Source organism: Tupaia chinensis, unplaced genomic scaffold (genome assembly GCF_000334495.1).
Source record: "Tupaia chinensis unplaced genomic scaffold, TupChi_1.0 Scaffold000201_1, whole genome shotgun sequence".
Taxonomy (NCBI): domain Eukaryota; kingdom Metazoa; phylum Chordata; class Mammalia; order Scandentia; family Tupaiidae; genus Tupaia; species Tupaia belangeri.
The window spans coordinates 2645012-2661336 of NW_006159676.1; the positions used below are offsets into that span (position 1 = coordinate 2645012).

Below are 16325 nucleotides of genomic sequence, written 5' to 3' on the forward strand. Positions count from 1 at the left end.
ACCACATGGGAGTCCAGCAACATAGCCATTACGCTAACTGCTGGTCCCTTTGAGATATTTTTACTATAGGGCACATGTGCTCACTGGAGAGGCAGAGAGAGACAGAGACCGAAAGTGAGAAATCACCACCGCGGGGATGGCCACGCTGCAATCCCTTCTCCTCCATTCTCCTCTCGGGATCTTGGGCACTCACACACATGCACCTGGTGTGAGTTTAAGCCACTGGGTCCGGGACTCGAACCGCGGTCGACTACATGGGAGTCCAGCGATGCTAACTGCTGGTCCTCCTATTTATATTTTAAAGAATTATTTTATTTAACTGTATTTATGTCTATGTATTTATTTTCATTTGACCAGAGAGGGACAGAGTCAGAGAGAGAGAGAGAGAGAGACAATGAGAAAGCAAGCTGCCAGATCTGGGACTCGAACCACAGTCTGCCATGTAGGAGTCCAGTGCCCTTAACCACCACACCATCTACCGTCTCCTATTTATTTTTAAATTTAACCAGCGAAGGAGAGAGAGGGGGAAAGTGAGAAAGCAAGCTGCCACGTCTGGGACTCGAACCCCGGTCTGCCATGTGGGAGTCCTGTACCCTTAACATCATCTGTCTGCCCTAATCATGGTGCTTTTACTAATGAGGACTCGAAGCTTTCCAAAAGAAGAATCAGAGAGCAGAATACTTCCTGAGCGTCCACGGCGTGCTCCAGCCTAAAACGGGCCCCAAGAGGGTTCCCCAAGTCCATGCACAAGGGGGAAGTCAAGCCCATTGGGGTACAGGAGCAGGAGACGTTCCGTTCAGCACCGTGGACAGCGCCCGCGTTGGCCAGGGGGCGTGTCCTAGCGAGACCCAGCCAGGAAGCCGGAGCGGTGAATGACGTCATTCCTTCCCTGACCCACTGTGCGTTTCATGAGAGCACCTCGTATTTGCTGGGGTCTGACTCTAAGGGGGTACCCGCTAAACAGCCCAGGCAGAAATCCCTGCTCCCTGGAGTGCCCCAGAAATTCTTGCTATCTGTGCCTTTTGGCCTTTGATGTCTTTCTGTCAATGGGGGAATAAAATTCTTCATTTATTCTCTCCCAGATCCGAAGCCAGTGGGGCCAACGTTCTTCATTATAAAGTCCATTTATCTGCCGCTGAAATGTTCTCCGGCCCGACATCACACGCCAAGTTATCAAATAGCCTAGAATCTATTTTTGGATTCTCTCTGCTTCCTCCTTCCTGCATGCCAGGGCCAGGCTGGTCTCATTATTTGAGATCTTGGACAGTCTAGCGGGTTCTGATGGGGCGGTAGGCTTTGCAGACGCTCCTCTGGGTGGCTGGATCTACTAGTTAGAAGCCCTAGTTAGAAGCCAAATGCCCTAAGACTAGGGTCCCCCTCAATGAGAATCCAAGGTCTTGGGTTGGCGGGTGGCGTGGTGGTTAAGATCGCTGGGCTCCCACATGGCTGACCACAGTTTGAGTCCTGGACCTGGTGGCTTGGTTTCTCACTTTCCCTTTCTCTCTCTGGTCAAATGAAAATAAATACATAAAATTAAATAAAATAATTCCTTTTTTTTTTTTTTTGAGAGGTTTTTGCTACAGGGCGCGTGCGCTTGCCAGAAAGACAGAGAGAGACAGAGAGACAGAAAGTGAAAAATCACCCCCCAGGGGGGATGGCCACGCTGCAATCTCTTCTCCTCCATTCTCCTCCCGGGATCTTGGGCACGCACACACACGCACCTGGCGTGAGTTTAAGCCACCGGGTCCAGGACTCGACCCGCGGTTGACTACATGGGAGTCCAGCGACATAGCCATTATGCTAACTGCTGGTCCCAATAACATAATTCTTTTAAAAAAAATTCCCCAAGGTCTTAGAATCCAGACCTGGAGTACACTTAGCTAAATAGAAAATGCAATACATCTGAGGCCAGTAGGTGGTTAAGGCACTAGACTCCCACATAGCTGACTACACGGTTCAAGTCCCCGACCCGGTGGCTTGAAAATCATATCGGGCACGTGTGTGTGTGCACCTATGCCCAAGATGCCGAGAGGAGAATGGAGGAGGAGGGATTGCAGCGTGGCCATCCCCCCTGGGGGGTGATTTCTCACTCTTTCTTTCTCTGTCTCCAACAAGCATACAATAAAAAAAAAAATTTAACTGTCATAAAACTAGTAGTGATGACAATGGTATTAACTACAATAACGATGATGCAGAAGGGAGAGAAGCCGATGCAGAGCAGAGGGAAGAAAAGGGGAGGGGGAAGGGGCCGGCAGGTGGCGCGGTGGTTAAGGGCGATGGACTTCCACGTGAGTGATCGACCGCGGTTCGCGGTTCGAGTCCCAGACCTGGCAGTTTGCTTTCTCACTTTCCCTCTCTCTCTCCCTCTCCCCCATTCTATCACAATCTAGTCAAATTAAAATAAATAAGTAATACACAAAGTTTAAAAATCATTCTTTTAAAAAAAGACAAGGGAAAGGAAGCCAGCCAGCTGTTCCTATTTTTCAGAGGCAGAAACTGAGACCCGCAGCCGGGCTTCACCCATGGCGTTCCCGGGGCTCGAACCCCTTCTCCATCGAGCCGGGTCTGGCCCGCAGCAGCTGTCTCTGGAATCGCATTCACCAGCCTGCGCTGACCCAGCCCGGGAGGCCGCTCGTGCTTCGGGCTGCGCCAGACGCGGCGTCTCCACCCGCAGCAGCGTCTCCACCCGCTGGTCCGTAGACACCAGCAGCTCCCTTTTCTCTGCCCTGGCCACTCCCCGCTGTCGCGTCGCCCACGCTGTCCTCTCTCACGCTATAAATAGCCTCGTGCGTGACCTAGAGCCCGCTGGGGAGGGGTGGCGCCGCCAGACGCGGGACCCCGAAACCGCAACCCGAAACCGCAACCCAGCGGGAGAAGGTGGCAGGATGCTATGATGCTGGTGACTCCATGCTGGTGACTCGGGACTCAGGGACTCTTTACTGGCTGGGAAAGACAAACGGAGGGTGACTCAGTTCCTTCTCGGAGCCCCTCCTCCCAGGCCACCCTCCTGGGGTCCCTCCCCAACTCCAAGCTGCATGACTCCTGAAGACCACCACCCACCTTGGGACCCTTCCCCGCCCCCCCTTTTTTTTTTTTAAGAATTATTTTATTTAACTTTATTTATTTATTTTAATCGACCAGAGAGGGAAAGAAAGAGGGAAAGTGAGAAAGCGAGCGGCCAGGTCTGGGACTTGAACCAAGGTGGGCCATGTGGGAGTCCAGCACTCTTTACTACCATGCCACCTGCCGATCCCTCTCCCCCTTTTTTTAAAAAAAATTATTTTAGTTGTTATTATTATAATTTAAAAGTCTGACCAGGAAGAGACAGAGAGGAGAGAAAGGGAAAATGAGAAAGCAAACCACCAGGTCCAGGACTTGAACCACGGTCAGCCATGTGGGAGTCCAGTTCCTTAACCACCACGCCACCTGCTGGCCCCTCCCTTTCCCCTTTTCCCTCTGAGGTCATCAGGGATGAGTGAATGCAAAGATGGAGCTGGGCCTCTGCCATCCGGGGTGGAGCCCTCAGTAACCCCAGGCCCTGCGTCCCACCCCGGAACCCCGACCCTGCCTTCACTTTCCAGCCCTTCAAACTGTGGTGAGGGGCTGAGGCTTTGGGAGAAGGAAGGTGCTGAGTGGGCCAAGAAGAGGGACAGAGAGAGACAGAACATGACAAAGGCGGAGAGAAACCCAGAGATGCAGAAGGAGACAGGGAGAGACCCCCAAAGAGTGAGAGACAGAGAGACCCCAAGAAGCTCCAGGCTCCCTCCTGATCCCAAGAGAAACCATTAGGGATGGGTGGGGGAGCTGCTGGGATAGATGAATACAGTCTTCTATTATTTTTTAAAGAATTATTTTTATTGGGACCAGCAGTTAACGTAATGGCTATGTCGCTGGATTCCCACGTAGTCGACCGCGGTTTGAGTCCTGGACCCGGTGGCTTAAACTCACACCGGGCGCGTGTGCGTGCGTGCTCAAGATCCCGAGAGGAGAATGGAGGAGAAGGGATTGTGGCGTGGCCATCCCCCCTGGGGGGGTGATTTCTTGCTTTCTGTCTCTCAGTCTCTCTCTGTCTGTCTGGTGAGCACACGTGCCCTATAGCAAAAACCTCTCTCAAAAAAAAAAAAAATCTTAGGGGTCTCCATTTATTCTTCCAAGGGCCCTTGGCGTCTGTCTATCTGGTGAACGCACGTGCCCTATAGCGAAAAACCTCTCCAAAAAAACAAAACAAATAAAATAATTATTTTTAATTTAATTTAATTAATTAATTTATTTTCATTTGACCAGAGAAGGGACAGAGAGAGAGACAGAGAGAGAAAAAGTGAGAAAGCAAGCTGCCAGGTCCAGGACTCAAACCACAGTTGACCATGTGGGAGTCCAGTGCCCTTTAACCACATGTCGGTCCCTGACTGTCTTTATTATTATTGTCACAATTTAATTTGCTATAGGGCATGTGTGCTCACCAGAGAGAGAGAGAAAGTGAGAAAGCAAGCTGCCAGGTCTGGGACTTGAACCATGGCAGCCACGTGGGAGTCCCGTGCCCTTAACCACCACGCCACGTGCTGGCCCAGACTAGACTTTTTACTCCCCCTCCAGGGCCTGGCATCTTCCACCGCCCTGAAATTTCCTACCCCCCCCCCTTACTCCTCCTCAGTTCTGCCTTTTTTTGTCTCTCTCTCCTTCTCTCTCTTTTTATAAGATTTTTGCCAAAGGGCACATGCGCTCGCTCGAGAAACAGAGAGGGAAGTGAGAAAGCAGTCCCGATGGGGGATGGCCACACCACAATCCCTTCTCCTCCATTCTCCTCTTGGGATCTTGGGCACGCACACACATGCGCCCGGCGTGAGTTTAAGCCACCAGGTCTGGGACTCGAACCACAGTCGACTACGTGGGAGTCCAATGCCTTAACCACCACACCACTGGCTGCTGCCTCTTCTCCCATTTTTTTTTTTTTTAACAGAGATTTTTCCTATAGAGTGCCTGTGCTCGCTAGAGAGACAGAGAGACAGAAAGCGAGAAATCACCCCCCAGGGGGGATGGCCACACCACAATCCCTTCTCCTCCATTCTCCTCTTGGGATCTTGGGCACGCACACACATGCGCCCGGCGTGAGTTTAAGCCACCAGGTCTGGGACTCGAACCACAGTCGACTACGTGGGAGTCCAGCGACATAGCCATTACTCCAACTGCTGGTCCCTGTGTGGTTCATGTTCTAAACCCAGCAGCTTGAGAAACACGCCGGGCGCGTGTGCGTGCGTGCCCAAGATCCTGAGAGGAGAATGGAGAAGGGATTGCCGTGTGGCCATCCCCCGGCGGGGGTAGGAGGTGAGATGTCTCACTTTGTCTCTCTCTCGCTTTCTCTCTCTCTGGTAAGAGCACGTGCCCTGTGGCAAAACTAAAAAAGAAAGCCTTATTTTTATTGCATCATCTAGTTGGTTTGGATTTTAAATTGCCCGTACAAATGAAGACATTAATTTGAAAAGAAAACTGGGAACAAAAACAGAGGAGGAAAAGGGGGTATAGATTCCTTTTAGGAGCATATTTTGGGTGAAGAGTGAATAGTGGAGAAAATGTTGGGGACAGCCATAGGATGCAAGAGACTTTTTTCCCCCCCTTTGGAGAGGTTTTTGCTATAGAGCGCGTGCACTCACCAGAAAGAGAAAGAGACAGAGAGACAGAAAGCGAGAAATCACCCCCCAGGGGGGATGGCCACGCTGCAATCCCTTCTCCTCCATTCTCCTCTTAGGATTTTCGGAGCGCACGCACACACACACACCCGGTGTGATTTTCAAGTTGCCGGGTCCAGGACTGGAACCGCACCGTCAGCCCTGTGAGATCCAGCTGCCCTGACCTCCACGCCACCTGCTGGCCTCCTTACTGCTTCCAAACACATTGGGCTGTGAGATGCTATGAACCATGAGAAGACTGGACCTCCCGGGGCCCTGGGATATATTCGGGGTGCGCGGTCCACAGGGAAGTTGCTTCGGACGATCTCTAACAGCCCTCCAGCCCAGGAGTGGGGTACCTCCCTGTGCACAACAGGACCCAGCTCTTCGGCTGCTCCCATCCTGCCTTCATCAGCCTCTTTTGAATGGACCCCCCAAATTCCGCAAGGCCTTGTTAGGACAGAACTGGATCATTGAGGGGCGGGTCCCACTGACCTGATAGGAGACGTTGGTGATTGTCTTTTCCCTCAACCCACTTTCTTCTTCCTCCTTAACATACCTCCTTCTGAGGCAATCCTGGAGGGCTCCCCGTAGGAGGCCTCTTCCTACCACCTGGCTACCTCTTTTCTTTGCAATATCAAAAAAGGCTGAGTCAAGGCTTCGTCATTGTGGGAGGCCTCGAGGGAGTTTGATGGGTACAGAGGATGGGAGAAGGGAGGGACGGGGTCTGTCCCAGGGTCCAAATTTCTTTCTGGCCCTAGGTCTGTCTGTATTCATGTCTCTGACGGCTTCTCTCTCTCTCTCTCTCTCTCTCTCTCTCTCATCCCTACCTCCTTATTCTCCTTATCTCCCCTCCTCTCCTTATCTCTTCATCTCTGTCTCTGGCTTTGCTTCTTCTCTCTTGGTCTTGGTCTCTTTTACGGTCTCTCGCTCTCTCTCTCCCTCTCACTGTCTCTTGAACTCTGAGCCTCTCTCCTCTGCCTCTCTCTCGCGATCGCTCTATCTCGGCGTGTGTCTCTACATCTCTCTGTCTCGGTCTCACTCCTCCCTGCCTCTCTCCCCGTCTCCCATCCCTCTTCCTGTCTCTTTCCACAGTCAAAAAAGCCAAGTTCGATGGTGCCCAGGGTAAGTGATCTGTCTTCTCGCACTGTCCTGTGCTGTCTGTCTGTCCGTCCGTCTGTCTCTTGGAGGGGCTAGGGAGGGGATCTGAGACGACACTCAGACGTGAGCTTCTATGTCCGTGGAGATCGTGGGGAGGCGTGTCAGAGGGTTCAATGAGGAGTCAGACCTTAGCTCAGATCCCAGCAGTTCCTGTCCCTGTCATCTGGGGGAATCCTAGTGACCCTAGTGACAGGTGGGAGGGTCACCCTGCTCCAGGAGATAGCGTTTCTTTCTTTTTTTTTTAAATTTATTTTTATTTTTAAAGAATTATTTTATGGGACCAGCAGATGGCGTCATGGCTACGTCACTGGGCTCTCATGGAGTCAACTGTGGTTCGAGTCCCAGACCCGGTGGCTTAAACTCACGCCGGGCGTGTGTGCATGCGTGCCCAAGATCCCGAGAGGAGAATGGAGGAGAAGGGATTGCGGCATGGCCTTCCCCCCTGGAGGGGGATTTCTTGTTTCTGTCTCTCTGTCTCTGTCGTTCTGGCGAGCCCACATGCCCTATATCCAAACCCCCCCCCCAAAAAAAAGAATGATTTTACTTAACTTTATTTATTTACTTACGTATTTTAATTTGACCAGAGAGGGACAGAGCAACAGAGAGAAACACACGGGAAGTGAGAAAGCAAACCCGGGACTTGAACTGCGGTAGTCTCTGTAGGAGTTCAGCACCTTAGCTGACCACGCCACCTGCCTGCCCCATCGTAGTTGTTTCTAGGCATGCAGACGAGGCACCCCCACATCCCACGTGTCCCTGCAGGAGGGCTCCTCTGTGGTGCTATTGGGGAGCGGGGCCAGGGCAGGGCTGGCAGGGAGGTGGGAGGCTCCCCCTGGACTGTGGGATGGGAGCTGGGGCCTTTGCAACTCCAAGGGCTTCGATTCCCCGGGCCCCAGCACTGACCCTCCTCTCGCCGCCGCAGAGAAATTCAACACGTACGTGACCCTGAAGGTTCAGAATGTGAAGAGCACCACCATCGCCGTGCGGGGCAGCCAGCCCAGCTGGGAGCAGGATTTCATGTTGTGAGTCCGCCGCGTCGCGCCCTGCATGGCCTCCCCTAGCCCCGGGGCTCAGCTGGTCCTCCGGGACCGTCCTCCTTCCTCCCTCGCCCTCCCGCATCCAGTTGAGCACCTTGGCCGCCAAAGCGCCTGCAGAATCCACCCCCTTCCCGTGTGGCCGAGGCCAGCAGCCAAGGCCTCTCTGTCTGCCAGCCTCCACCCTGGCCTCCCGCCGCCGGCCGCCTCCCTCCCACAATCTGTTCTCCTCCAGGCAGCCAGGGGGCTATTTTTAAAACTGCAGATTGGGGTCAGCAGGGGGCGTGGTGGTAAGAGCGTTGGATTCCCACGTGAGTGACTGTGGTTTGAATCCCGGACCTGGTGGCTTGTTTTCATTTTTTTTTTTTGGAGAGGTTTTTGCTAAAGGGCGTGTGTGCTTGCCAGAAAGACAGAGACAGAGAGACAGAAAGCGAGAAATCGCATCCCGGGGAAATGGCCATGCTGCAATCCCTTCTCCTCCATTCTCCTCTCGGGATCTTGGGCATGCATGCACACGCGCCCAGCATGAGTTTAAACCACCGGGTCCGGGACTCGAACCGCGGTCGACTACATGGGAGTCCGGTGACATAGGCATTACGCTAACTGCTGGTCCTAGGCTTGAGCTTTCATTGCAGGGTGCTGCCTGTGCATGACCAATGAACTAACCCCTCAGATCATCTGCTTTCTCACTCCTGTGTCAATGTCTCCCTCCTCTTTCTACAGTGAGATTAACCGCCTGGATCTGGGGTTAACCGTGGAGGTGTGGAATAAAGGTCTTATCTGGGACACGATGGTGGGCACTGTGTGGATCCCGCTGAGGACTATCCGCCAGTCCAATGAGGTGAGCCGCCAGTGGGCCGAGGGTGGAGGAGGAGGAAGGGCCCAGAGAGCAGTGGCCTAAACCAGGTGGACATTCATCCCTGGGGACATCTGGGGTTGCTGTGACCGTTTCAAAGTCACCAGGACCTAAGTTCCTTCCATTGTGTTGCACTACCTTATGGCCCAAAATCGCTGCTTGAAGCAGACCATTGCATCTGCATTCCAGCCAGGGAAACAATAGCAAGGCAGAAAGGGTTCATCCTTTCAGTCAAGGGCCCCATGGGGGAGCAGCTTATAGCACTTTGCTCACATCCCATTGGTCAGACCCTAGTCACATGACTCCACTTAGGTGCAAGGGATTCTGGGAAATGTAGTCCTACCTTGAGCAACCGTGGGTCAGTTATAAATATATTATTATGGAAGAAAGAAAGAAGGAGTGATGGGACCAGCTCTGTCTCCCACAGTAGGGGTCTGCTCAGGAGCCAAGTGAGCAGGGGGGGTCCTCTTGGGGGCTCCTGACTTCACCTAGCATGAATGAAGTTTGAGGGTTGGTTTGTTTTCAAATGCATGAATGAATTACATAATGGAAGGGAGGAATGGGTGCAGGAGGCCACGGAAGGGAGTCCAAAAAGAAGCCTTGAGGATAGAACCAGCAGTTAGCGTCATGGCTATGTCATTGGACTCCCATGTAGCCAACTGCAGTTCAAGTCCCGGACCCGGTGGCTTAAACTCACGCCGGGCACGTGTGCGTGCGTGCCCAAGATCCCGAGAGGAGAATGGAGGAGAAGGGATTGCGGTGTGGCCATCCCCCCTGGGGGGTGATTTCTCGCTTTCTGTCTCTCCGTCTCTCTCTGTCTTTCTGGCGAGCGCACGCGCCCTATAGCAAAAACCTCTCCAAAAAAGAAGAAGAAGAAGAAGCCTTGAAGGGTGACCCAAAATGTCCTCAGTGGCCCCCCACATGTGAGCCATGCTCCGTCCGCCAGGGCTGTAGAAAGTAATTCCACAGATGTGCTGGCATGAGGGGAATGAAGAAACAGAGGTTCAGAGTGGACCTTGCTTGTTCCAAAATCTCATGGTTCTTGATCAAGGGGAAACAGGCTCACTCTCTCTGGGGCTCCTCCCTGGGTAGTGGAACGGTCAGAGTTTTCTGAAGTCAGAGTTCCTGTAACCTCTCATCGGGGTGGGGGTAGCCACACAAGGCTGGTCCTTGCTTTCCTGGACCCCTAAGGTGGCCCGGCACTGAGTCTCAGTTTCCTCATCTGAAAAGTGGGGACATGACGCTTTCAGAGTAGAGCAGACGGGAGGAGAGGGACATCTCCCGCGAGGGGAGAGAGCAGCTGACTCTCCCCGCCTTGCTGGGTCCTTGAGCCCTGTCCCGCACCTCCCCGACCCCCAGGAGGGCCCTGGAGAGTGGCTGACGCTGGACTCGCAGGTCATCATGGCGGACAGCGAGATCTGTGGCACCAAGGACCCCACCTTCCACCGCATCCTCCTGGACACTCGCTTCGAGCTGCCTTTAGGTGAGTGTCGGGGACTCACCAGCCAGTCCAGGAGAGGGATTGATTGGACCTGACCAGGCCCAGCCCACTCTTCAGACTAAGGATAAAGTTTCCCTACCCAGAGGTGAGAATTTCCCAGGTTGTATCAGTCAGCGGAGATGCCAACCTACTGTGTGACATGCATGCCCCAGCCTCCGTAGGTCATCGACAAGTACCAAATGCTTCTTCTTTTTTTAAATAATTAATTTTTAAAAAGAATTCGTTAATTCATTTTAATTTAGCTAGAGAGAGAGAGAAACTAAGAAAGCAAGTCGCCAAGGTCCAGGATTCAAACCACGGTTGTCCACGGTAGGATTCTAGCACCTTTAACCACCATGCCACCTGTCAGCCCCTAATGATTTAATTTGATTTATTTATTGTTATTTATTTTGTTTCTAGAGGGTTTTTGCCAGAGGGCGTGTGCTCACTAGAGAGAGAGAGGGAGATACTGAGAGGAAAAGTGAGAAATCACTCCTCGAGGGGAGATGGCCACATCACAATCCCTTCTCGTTCATTTTCCTCCTGGGATCTTGGGCACACATGTACACACGCCCAGCATGAGATTCAAGTCACTGGGTCGGAGACTTGAACCATGGTCAGTCATGCGGGAGTCCGGCAACGTAACTACTATGCGATCTGCTAGTATTATTTATTTATTATTATTATTATTTTGGAGAGGTTTTTGCTATAGGGCACGTGCGCTCGACAGAAAGACAGACAGAGACAGAGAGACAGGAAGCGAGAAATCACCCCCCAAGGGGGATGGCCACGCCGCAATCCCTTCTCCTCCATTCTCCTCTTGGGATCTTGGGCACACACGTACACGCGCCAGGCATGAGTTTAAGCCACCGGGTCCGGGAGGCGAACCGTGGTCGACTACATGGGAGTCCAGTGACATAGCCATTACGCCAACTGCGTGTGCCGGAAACAAAATCTCAAGAGGAGAAAGGAAGAGACAGGATTGCAGCCCGGCCATCCCCCTGGGGAGTAATTTCTCGTTTTCCCTCTCACTGTCTCTGTCTCTCTCTGTCTCTCTCTGTCTCTCTCCAGCACGTGCACATGCCCTATGGCAAAAATCTAAAAGGAAAAAAAAAATAGAGGCAAAGAAATTCAGAGACAGAATCAAAGAAACATTTAGGGCTGGGGCCAGCAGGTGGCGTGGTGGGTAAGGGACTCCTGCTGACCTGGTGGTTAAGGCACTGAACTACCATATGACTGATTGCAGTTCGAGTCTTGGACCTGGCAGCTTGAAAATCGTACTGGGTGTGTGTGTTTGCATGCCCAAAATCCCAGGAGGAGACTGGAGGAGAAGGGATTGTGGCATGGTCATCCCCTCTGTCACTTTCCCTCTCTGTCTCCATCTTTCTCCAGCGAGCGCATGCACCCTATGGCAAAAGACTTAATTAAGAAAGAAAGAAAGAAAGAAAGAAAGAAAGAAAGAAAGGAAGAAAAAAAGAAAGAAAAAGAAAGAAAGAAAGAAACATTGAGAGCGAAGTGGATGGAAACATTTTGAGAGATGTTTAGTGGTAAACAGAGAAGGAAGACAAAAGGCTTCTCTGCCCTTCCTGAAAACATCTTAGGGGGTCTTGGGACCAGCAGTTGGCGTAATGGCTATGTTGCTGGACTCCCACGTAGTCAACCGCGGTTCACGTCCTGGACCCGGTGGCTTAAACTCACGCCGGGCGCGCGTGCATGCGTGCCCAAGATCCCGAGAGGAGAATGGAGGAGAAGGGATTGCGGCATGGCCATCCCCCCTGGGGGGTGATTTCTCGCTTTCTGTCTCTCTGTCTCTCTCTGTCTGTCCGGTGAGCGCATGCGCCCTACAGCAAAAACCTCTCTCAAAAAAAAAAAAAAATCTTAGGGGTCTCCATTTATTCTTCCAAGAGCGCTTGGCGTCCCCACCCTCGTAAGACCACCCACCCATCTCCTCCCCTCCCAAGGCGGCTCCCAGAGTCTGTGCTGTCTCCCTCCCATCTCCCCCTACCCACCAAGACCAGCCCGCCTCACCCCAGCCTTTGCTAAAGACCCCGGAAAGCAGGGCCAAGCTGGAGCTCGGTAAGCCCTATAGGACCCCCCCAAAGGAGGCTGAGGGGCAGGCAGAGGCTCCCAGACTCTCAGGATGGACTCTACTTGCAGACATCCCGGAGGAGGAAGCGCGCTACTGGGCCAAGAAGCTGGAGCAGTTGAACGCCATGCGAGACCAGGACGAGGTGGGTGTTGGCGTGGGGGCCCTTTTTCTTTCTCCCTGTCTGTCTCTTTCTCTCCCCGAGACCTTCACCTGCTGTCTCTGTTTCTCTCTGAGTCTGCCCTATGCTGAGAATGATTTGTTTGGGGCCAGCAGGAGGTGCTAGACTCCCGCATGACTGACGGTAGTTCGAGTCCCGGACCCGGCGGCTTAGTTTCTCACTTTCTTTTTCTCTTTCACTCTGTCCCTCTCTGGTTATATTAAAAATATATATATATAAATAAATAAGGTTAAATAAAATAATTCTTCAAAAAAGAATTACATGGTTAATTTTATCTTATTTATTTATCTTTCTCTTTTCTCTTGAGAGATTTTTGCTAAAGGGCGTGTGCACTCACCAGAGAGACAGAAAGCGAGAAATCACCCCCCAGGGGGGATGGCCATGCCGCAATCCCTTCTCCTCCATTCTCCTCTCGGGATCTTGGGCACGCGCACACACACACGCGCCTGGCGTGAGTTTAAGCCACCGGGTCCAGGATGCAAACCGCGGTCGACTACGTGGGAGTCCAGCGACACAGCCATGACGCTAACTGCTGGTTCCCCCTCTGCTTATTTTATTTTGACCAGAGAGAGACATGAAAAGTGAGAAAGCAAGCCTCCAGTTCCAGGATTCAAACCATGGCCAGCCATGTGGGAGTCCAGTGCCCTTAACCACCACGCCACCTATTAATCTCTTATCCATTTGTTTATTTATTTGTTTTAATTTGACCATAGGGGGACACAGAGAGAGAGAGAGAGACAGAGAGAGAAAGTGAGAAAGCAAGCCGCCAGGTCTGGGACTTGAACTACAGTTAGGCAAGTCTAGAACATTCAGGGCTGGTAGGTGGTGTGGTGGTTACAGTACTGGACTCATTACATGCTCAACCATGGTTCAAATCCCAGACCAGGGCAGCTTGCTTTCTCACTTTCTCTCTCTGTCTCTCTCTGGTGAGCACACGTGCCCTGTACCAAATTGAAAAAATAATAGTGATAGGGCTCAGAAGATGGCATAATGGTTACGTTGCTGGACTCCCACGTAGTCGACCACGGTTTGAGTCCCAGACCTGGTGGTTTGCTTTCTCACTTTCCCTATTCTCTGTGTGTCTCTCTCCAGTCAAATTAAAATAACTGACTGAATAAATAAAATTCAATAAATCATTCTTTAAAATAAAATAAATAAATAGAGTTAAATAAAGTAATTTTTTAAAAAGTAAAAAAAATATATATTTATTTTGTTTCTCCTATTATTATTATTATTTTTTCAACTTGTCATAGTCAACAGAGAGAGACAGAGAAAGAAAGAGAGAGAGAAAGTAGGAAAGCAAGCTGCCAGGTCCGGGACCAGAACCGGGGTGGCCATGTGGGAGTCCAACGCCCTTAACCGCCATGCCACCTTCTGGCCCCATAAATAAGTCTTCTAAAAAATCATTTTTGTCCAATCTCCCTTTCTTCCTCTCTCTTGAACTCCCTGACTTACCCTCATCTCTCCCTTCCTCCTTTCCTCTCTGTCTCCTCTTCTCTGTCTCTGTCTTCTCTGCTTCTTTGTCCCACTCTTGTCTCTTATGTCTCTGACTCTCACTGTCTCTGTGTTCGTGTATGTCTCCCTCTTTCTCTTTAAACACGCATCTCCTTTTTTTTTTTTTTTTCCCAGAGGGAGGAGATTTGGGAGGTAGGGAGGAGTCAGGACGGGACAGGACAGGGGGTGACTGGGGCCCCCGGCTTCCGGCCCCTCTGAGATATCTCTCCTCTCTTCCCCTCTCCCTCAGTATTCATTCCAAGATGAGCAAGACAAGCCTCTCCCTGTCCCCAGCAACCAGTGTTGTAAGTACTCTCCGTTCTTCTCCGGGTACCCACAAACGCCCTCGTCCTCCCCGGCCCTGCGTCTGCCCCGTCTAAAGGATCGCCCCCTTCCCGAAACAAGTCCTGTAAGCACAGAGTCCGTTTACAGTGTAAGGAGAACGGGCGATCTGGGGCTTGGGTTCAAGTCCTGCCTCGCTGTCTGGCCCCAGGTGTGGTGGCGTCCTTCTCTGTGACGTGGGGCATGCGAGAGCCCCTCTCTCAGAGGGTTCTTGGGGACATCTGGTGCCTCCAAAGGGCTGAAAACACCAGGGAGACTCTTCATTCCTATCCGTCGGCTCCCCCATGGGGCCTGGGACTCATTCCCCCAAGTGTTCATGGGTCAGCGCAGGCCCCAGGCGGCCGGTCAGATGGTGTGGATGGACAATGACAGAGACACATGTTGGAGATGTGCCAATACGTGTACAGTGGGTGGTCCTGCTAACACACATAGAGTGGGTGGGCCCACCAACACACACAGTGGGCATGCCAACACACGTACAATGGGTGTGCCGTGACACCCACAATGGGCATGTCAACACACATGAAATGGGCACGCCAACACACATACACATAGAATGGGCACACAACACACATAGGATGGGCACACCAACACACATAGGATGGGCATGCCAACACACATAGGATGGGCACGCCAACACACATACACATAGAATGGGCACACCAACACACTAGGATGGGCATGCAAACACACATAGGATGGGCACGCCAACACACATAGGATGGGCACACCAACACACATAGGATGGGCATGCCAACACACATAGGATGGGCACGCCAACACACATACACATAGAATGGGCACACCAAACACCAAAGGATGGGAAGACAACACACATAGGATGGGCACGCCAACACACATACACATAGAATGGGCACACCAACACACATAGGATGGGCATGCCAACACTCATACCATACAGTGGGAGCACCAACACACATATAACGGGCATGCCAACACACAGAACGGGCATACCAACACACATAGAATGGGCGTGCTAACACACATAGGATGGGCACGCAAACATACATAGGATGGCACGCCAACACACATAGGATGGCATGCCAACACTCATACCATACAGTGGGAGAACCAACACACGTATAATGGGCATGCCAATACACATAGAATGGGCATACCAAAGCACATAGAATGGGCGTGCCAACACACGGACAGTGGGAGCACCAACATGTATGCACTGGGCATGCCAATACACATACAGTGGGCACGGCAATGCATGTACAGTGGAGCGCAAACATGCAATAAGAGTGCAGTAGGCACGCGTACAACATACCGTGGATGAAGGCTGTTTCATTTGCCCGTTTTCTTAGCTGAAGATATTGAGGCCCAAGAAGAGATATGATTGGCCCAAGGCCACACCCCTGGCCAATGGCAGAGTCGGGATCTGAACCCAGGTCGAAGAGATCTCAAATTCGCTCCTCTTTCCACGGCACCACGTCTTGTCTTTACAAGATGATCACGTTCTGCTGCCTACGGCCCCTCTATCCAGGCTGGAGTTGTCACAATCATTCCCTTGGCCCTGCGGACATTCAAGTGCACCCAGACCAGATAGATCTCCATGGTCCAGGGCACATACACATAGAATGGGCACACCAACACACATAGGATGGGCACACCAACAGACATAGAATGGGCATGCCAACACACATACACATAGAATGGGCACACCAACATACATAGGATGGGCACACCAACACACAGGATGGGTACCAGAGTGACAAAGAGCACCTGAAGAGGGGAATGGAAGCCAGGGACCGATTTGGGAAATAGAGACACTCCTTAGCATTTATTTCTGAGTCTACTCTGGGAATCTTTCATCATCCCCATCTCACAGAGAAGCCAGATTCTGGTCCAAGATATTTTTCTAAGATGTCAAGTACTGGAGATAAAGAGGAGAGGCTCTTCCACTCCAATGCTGTGTGACTTTAAGCTACTCACTCCACCTCTCTGAGCTCTACGTCTTCACCCATTCAAGGAGAAGGATGACAAAACCCACCCAACGGGGGC

At 51.8% G+C, this 16325-nt stretch overlaps 1 protein-coding gene across 2 annotated transcripts in view; it reads left to right on the plus strand.

The window, feature by feature from the left end:
* Nucleotides 1-16325, plus strand: part of UNC13A (unc-13 homolog A) — a 112250-nt gene that overhangs the window by 18751 nt on the left and 77174 nt on the right. For both annotated transcript variants that reach the window (XM_006147128.2, XM_027771300.1), the window contains exons 2-7: nt 6759-6788; nt 7747-7846; nt 8582-8699; nt 10074-10197; nt 12352-12425; nt 14206-14260. In XM_006147128.2, the coding sequence (XP_006147190.1) occupies nt 6759-6788; nt 7747-7846; nt 8582-8699; nt 10074-10197; nt 12352-12425; nt 14206-14260 (501 nt within the window). The remainder of the gene's footprint in view (nt 1-6758; nt 6789-7746; nt 7847-8581; nt 8700-10073; nt 10198-12351; nt 12426-14205; nt 14261-16325) is intronic.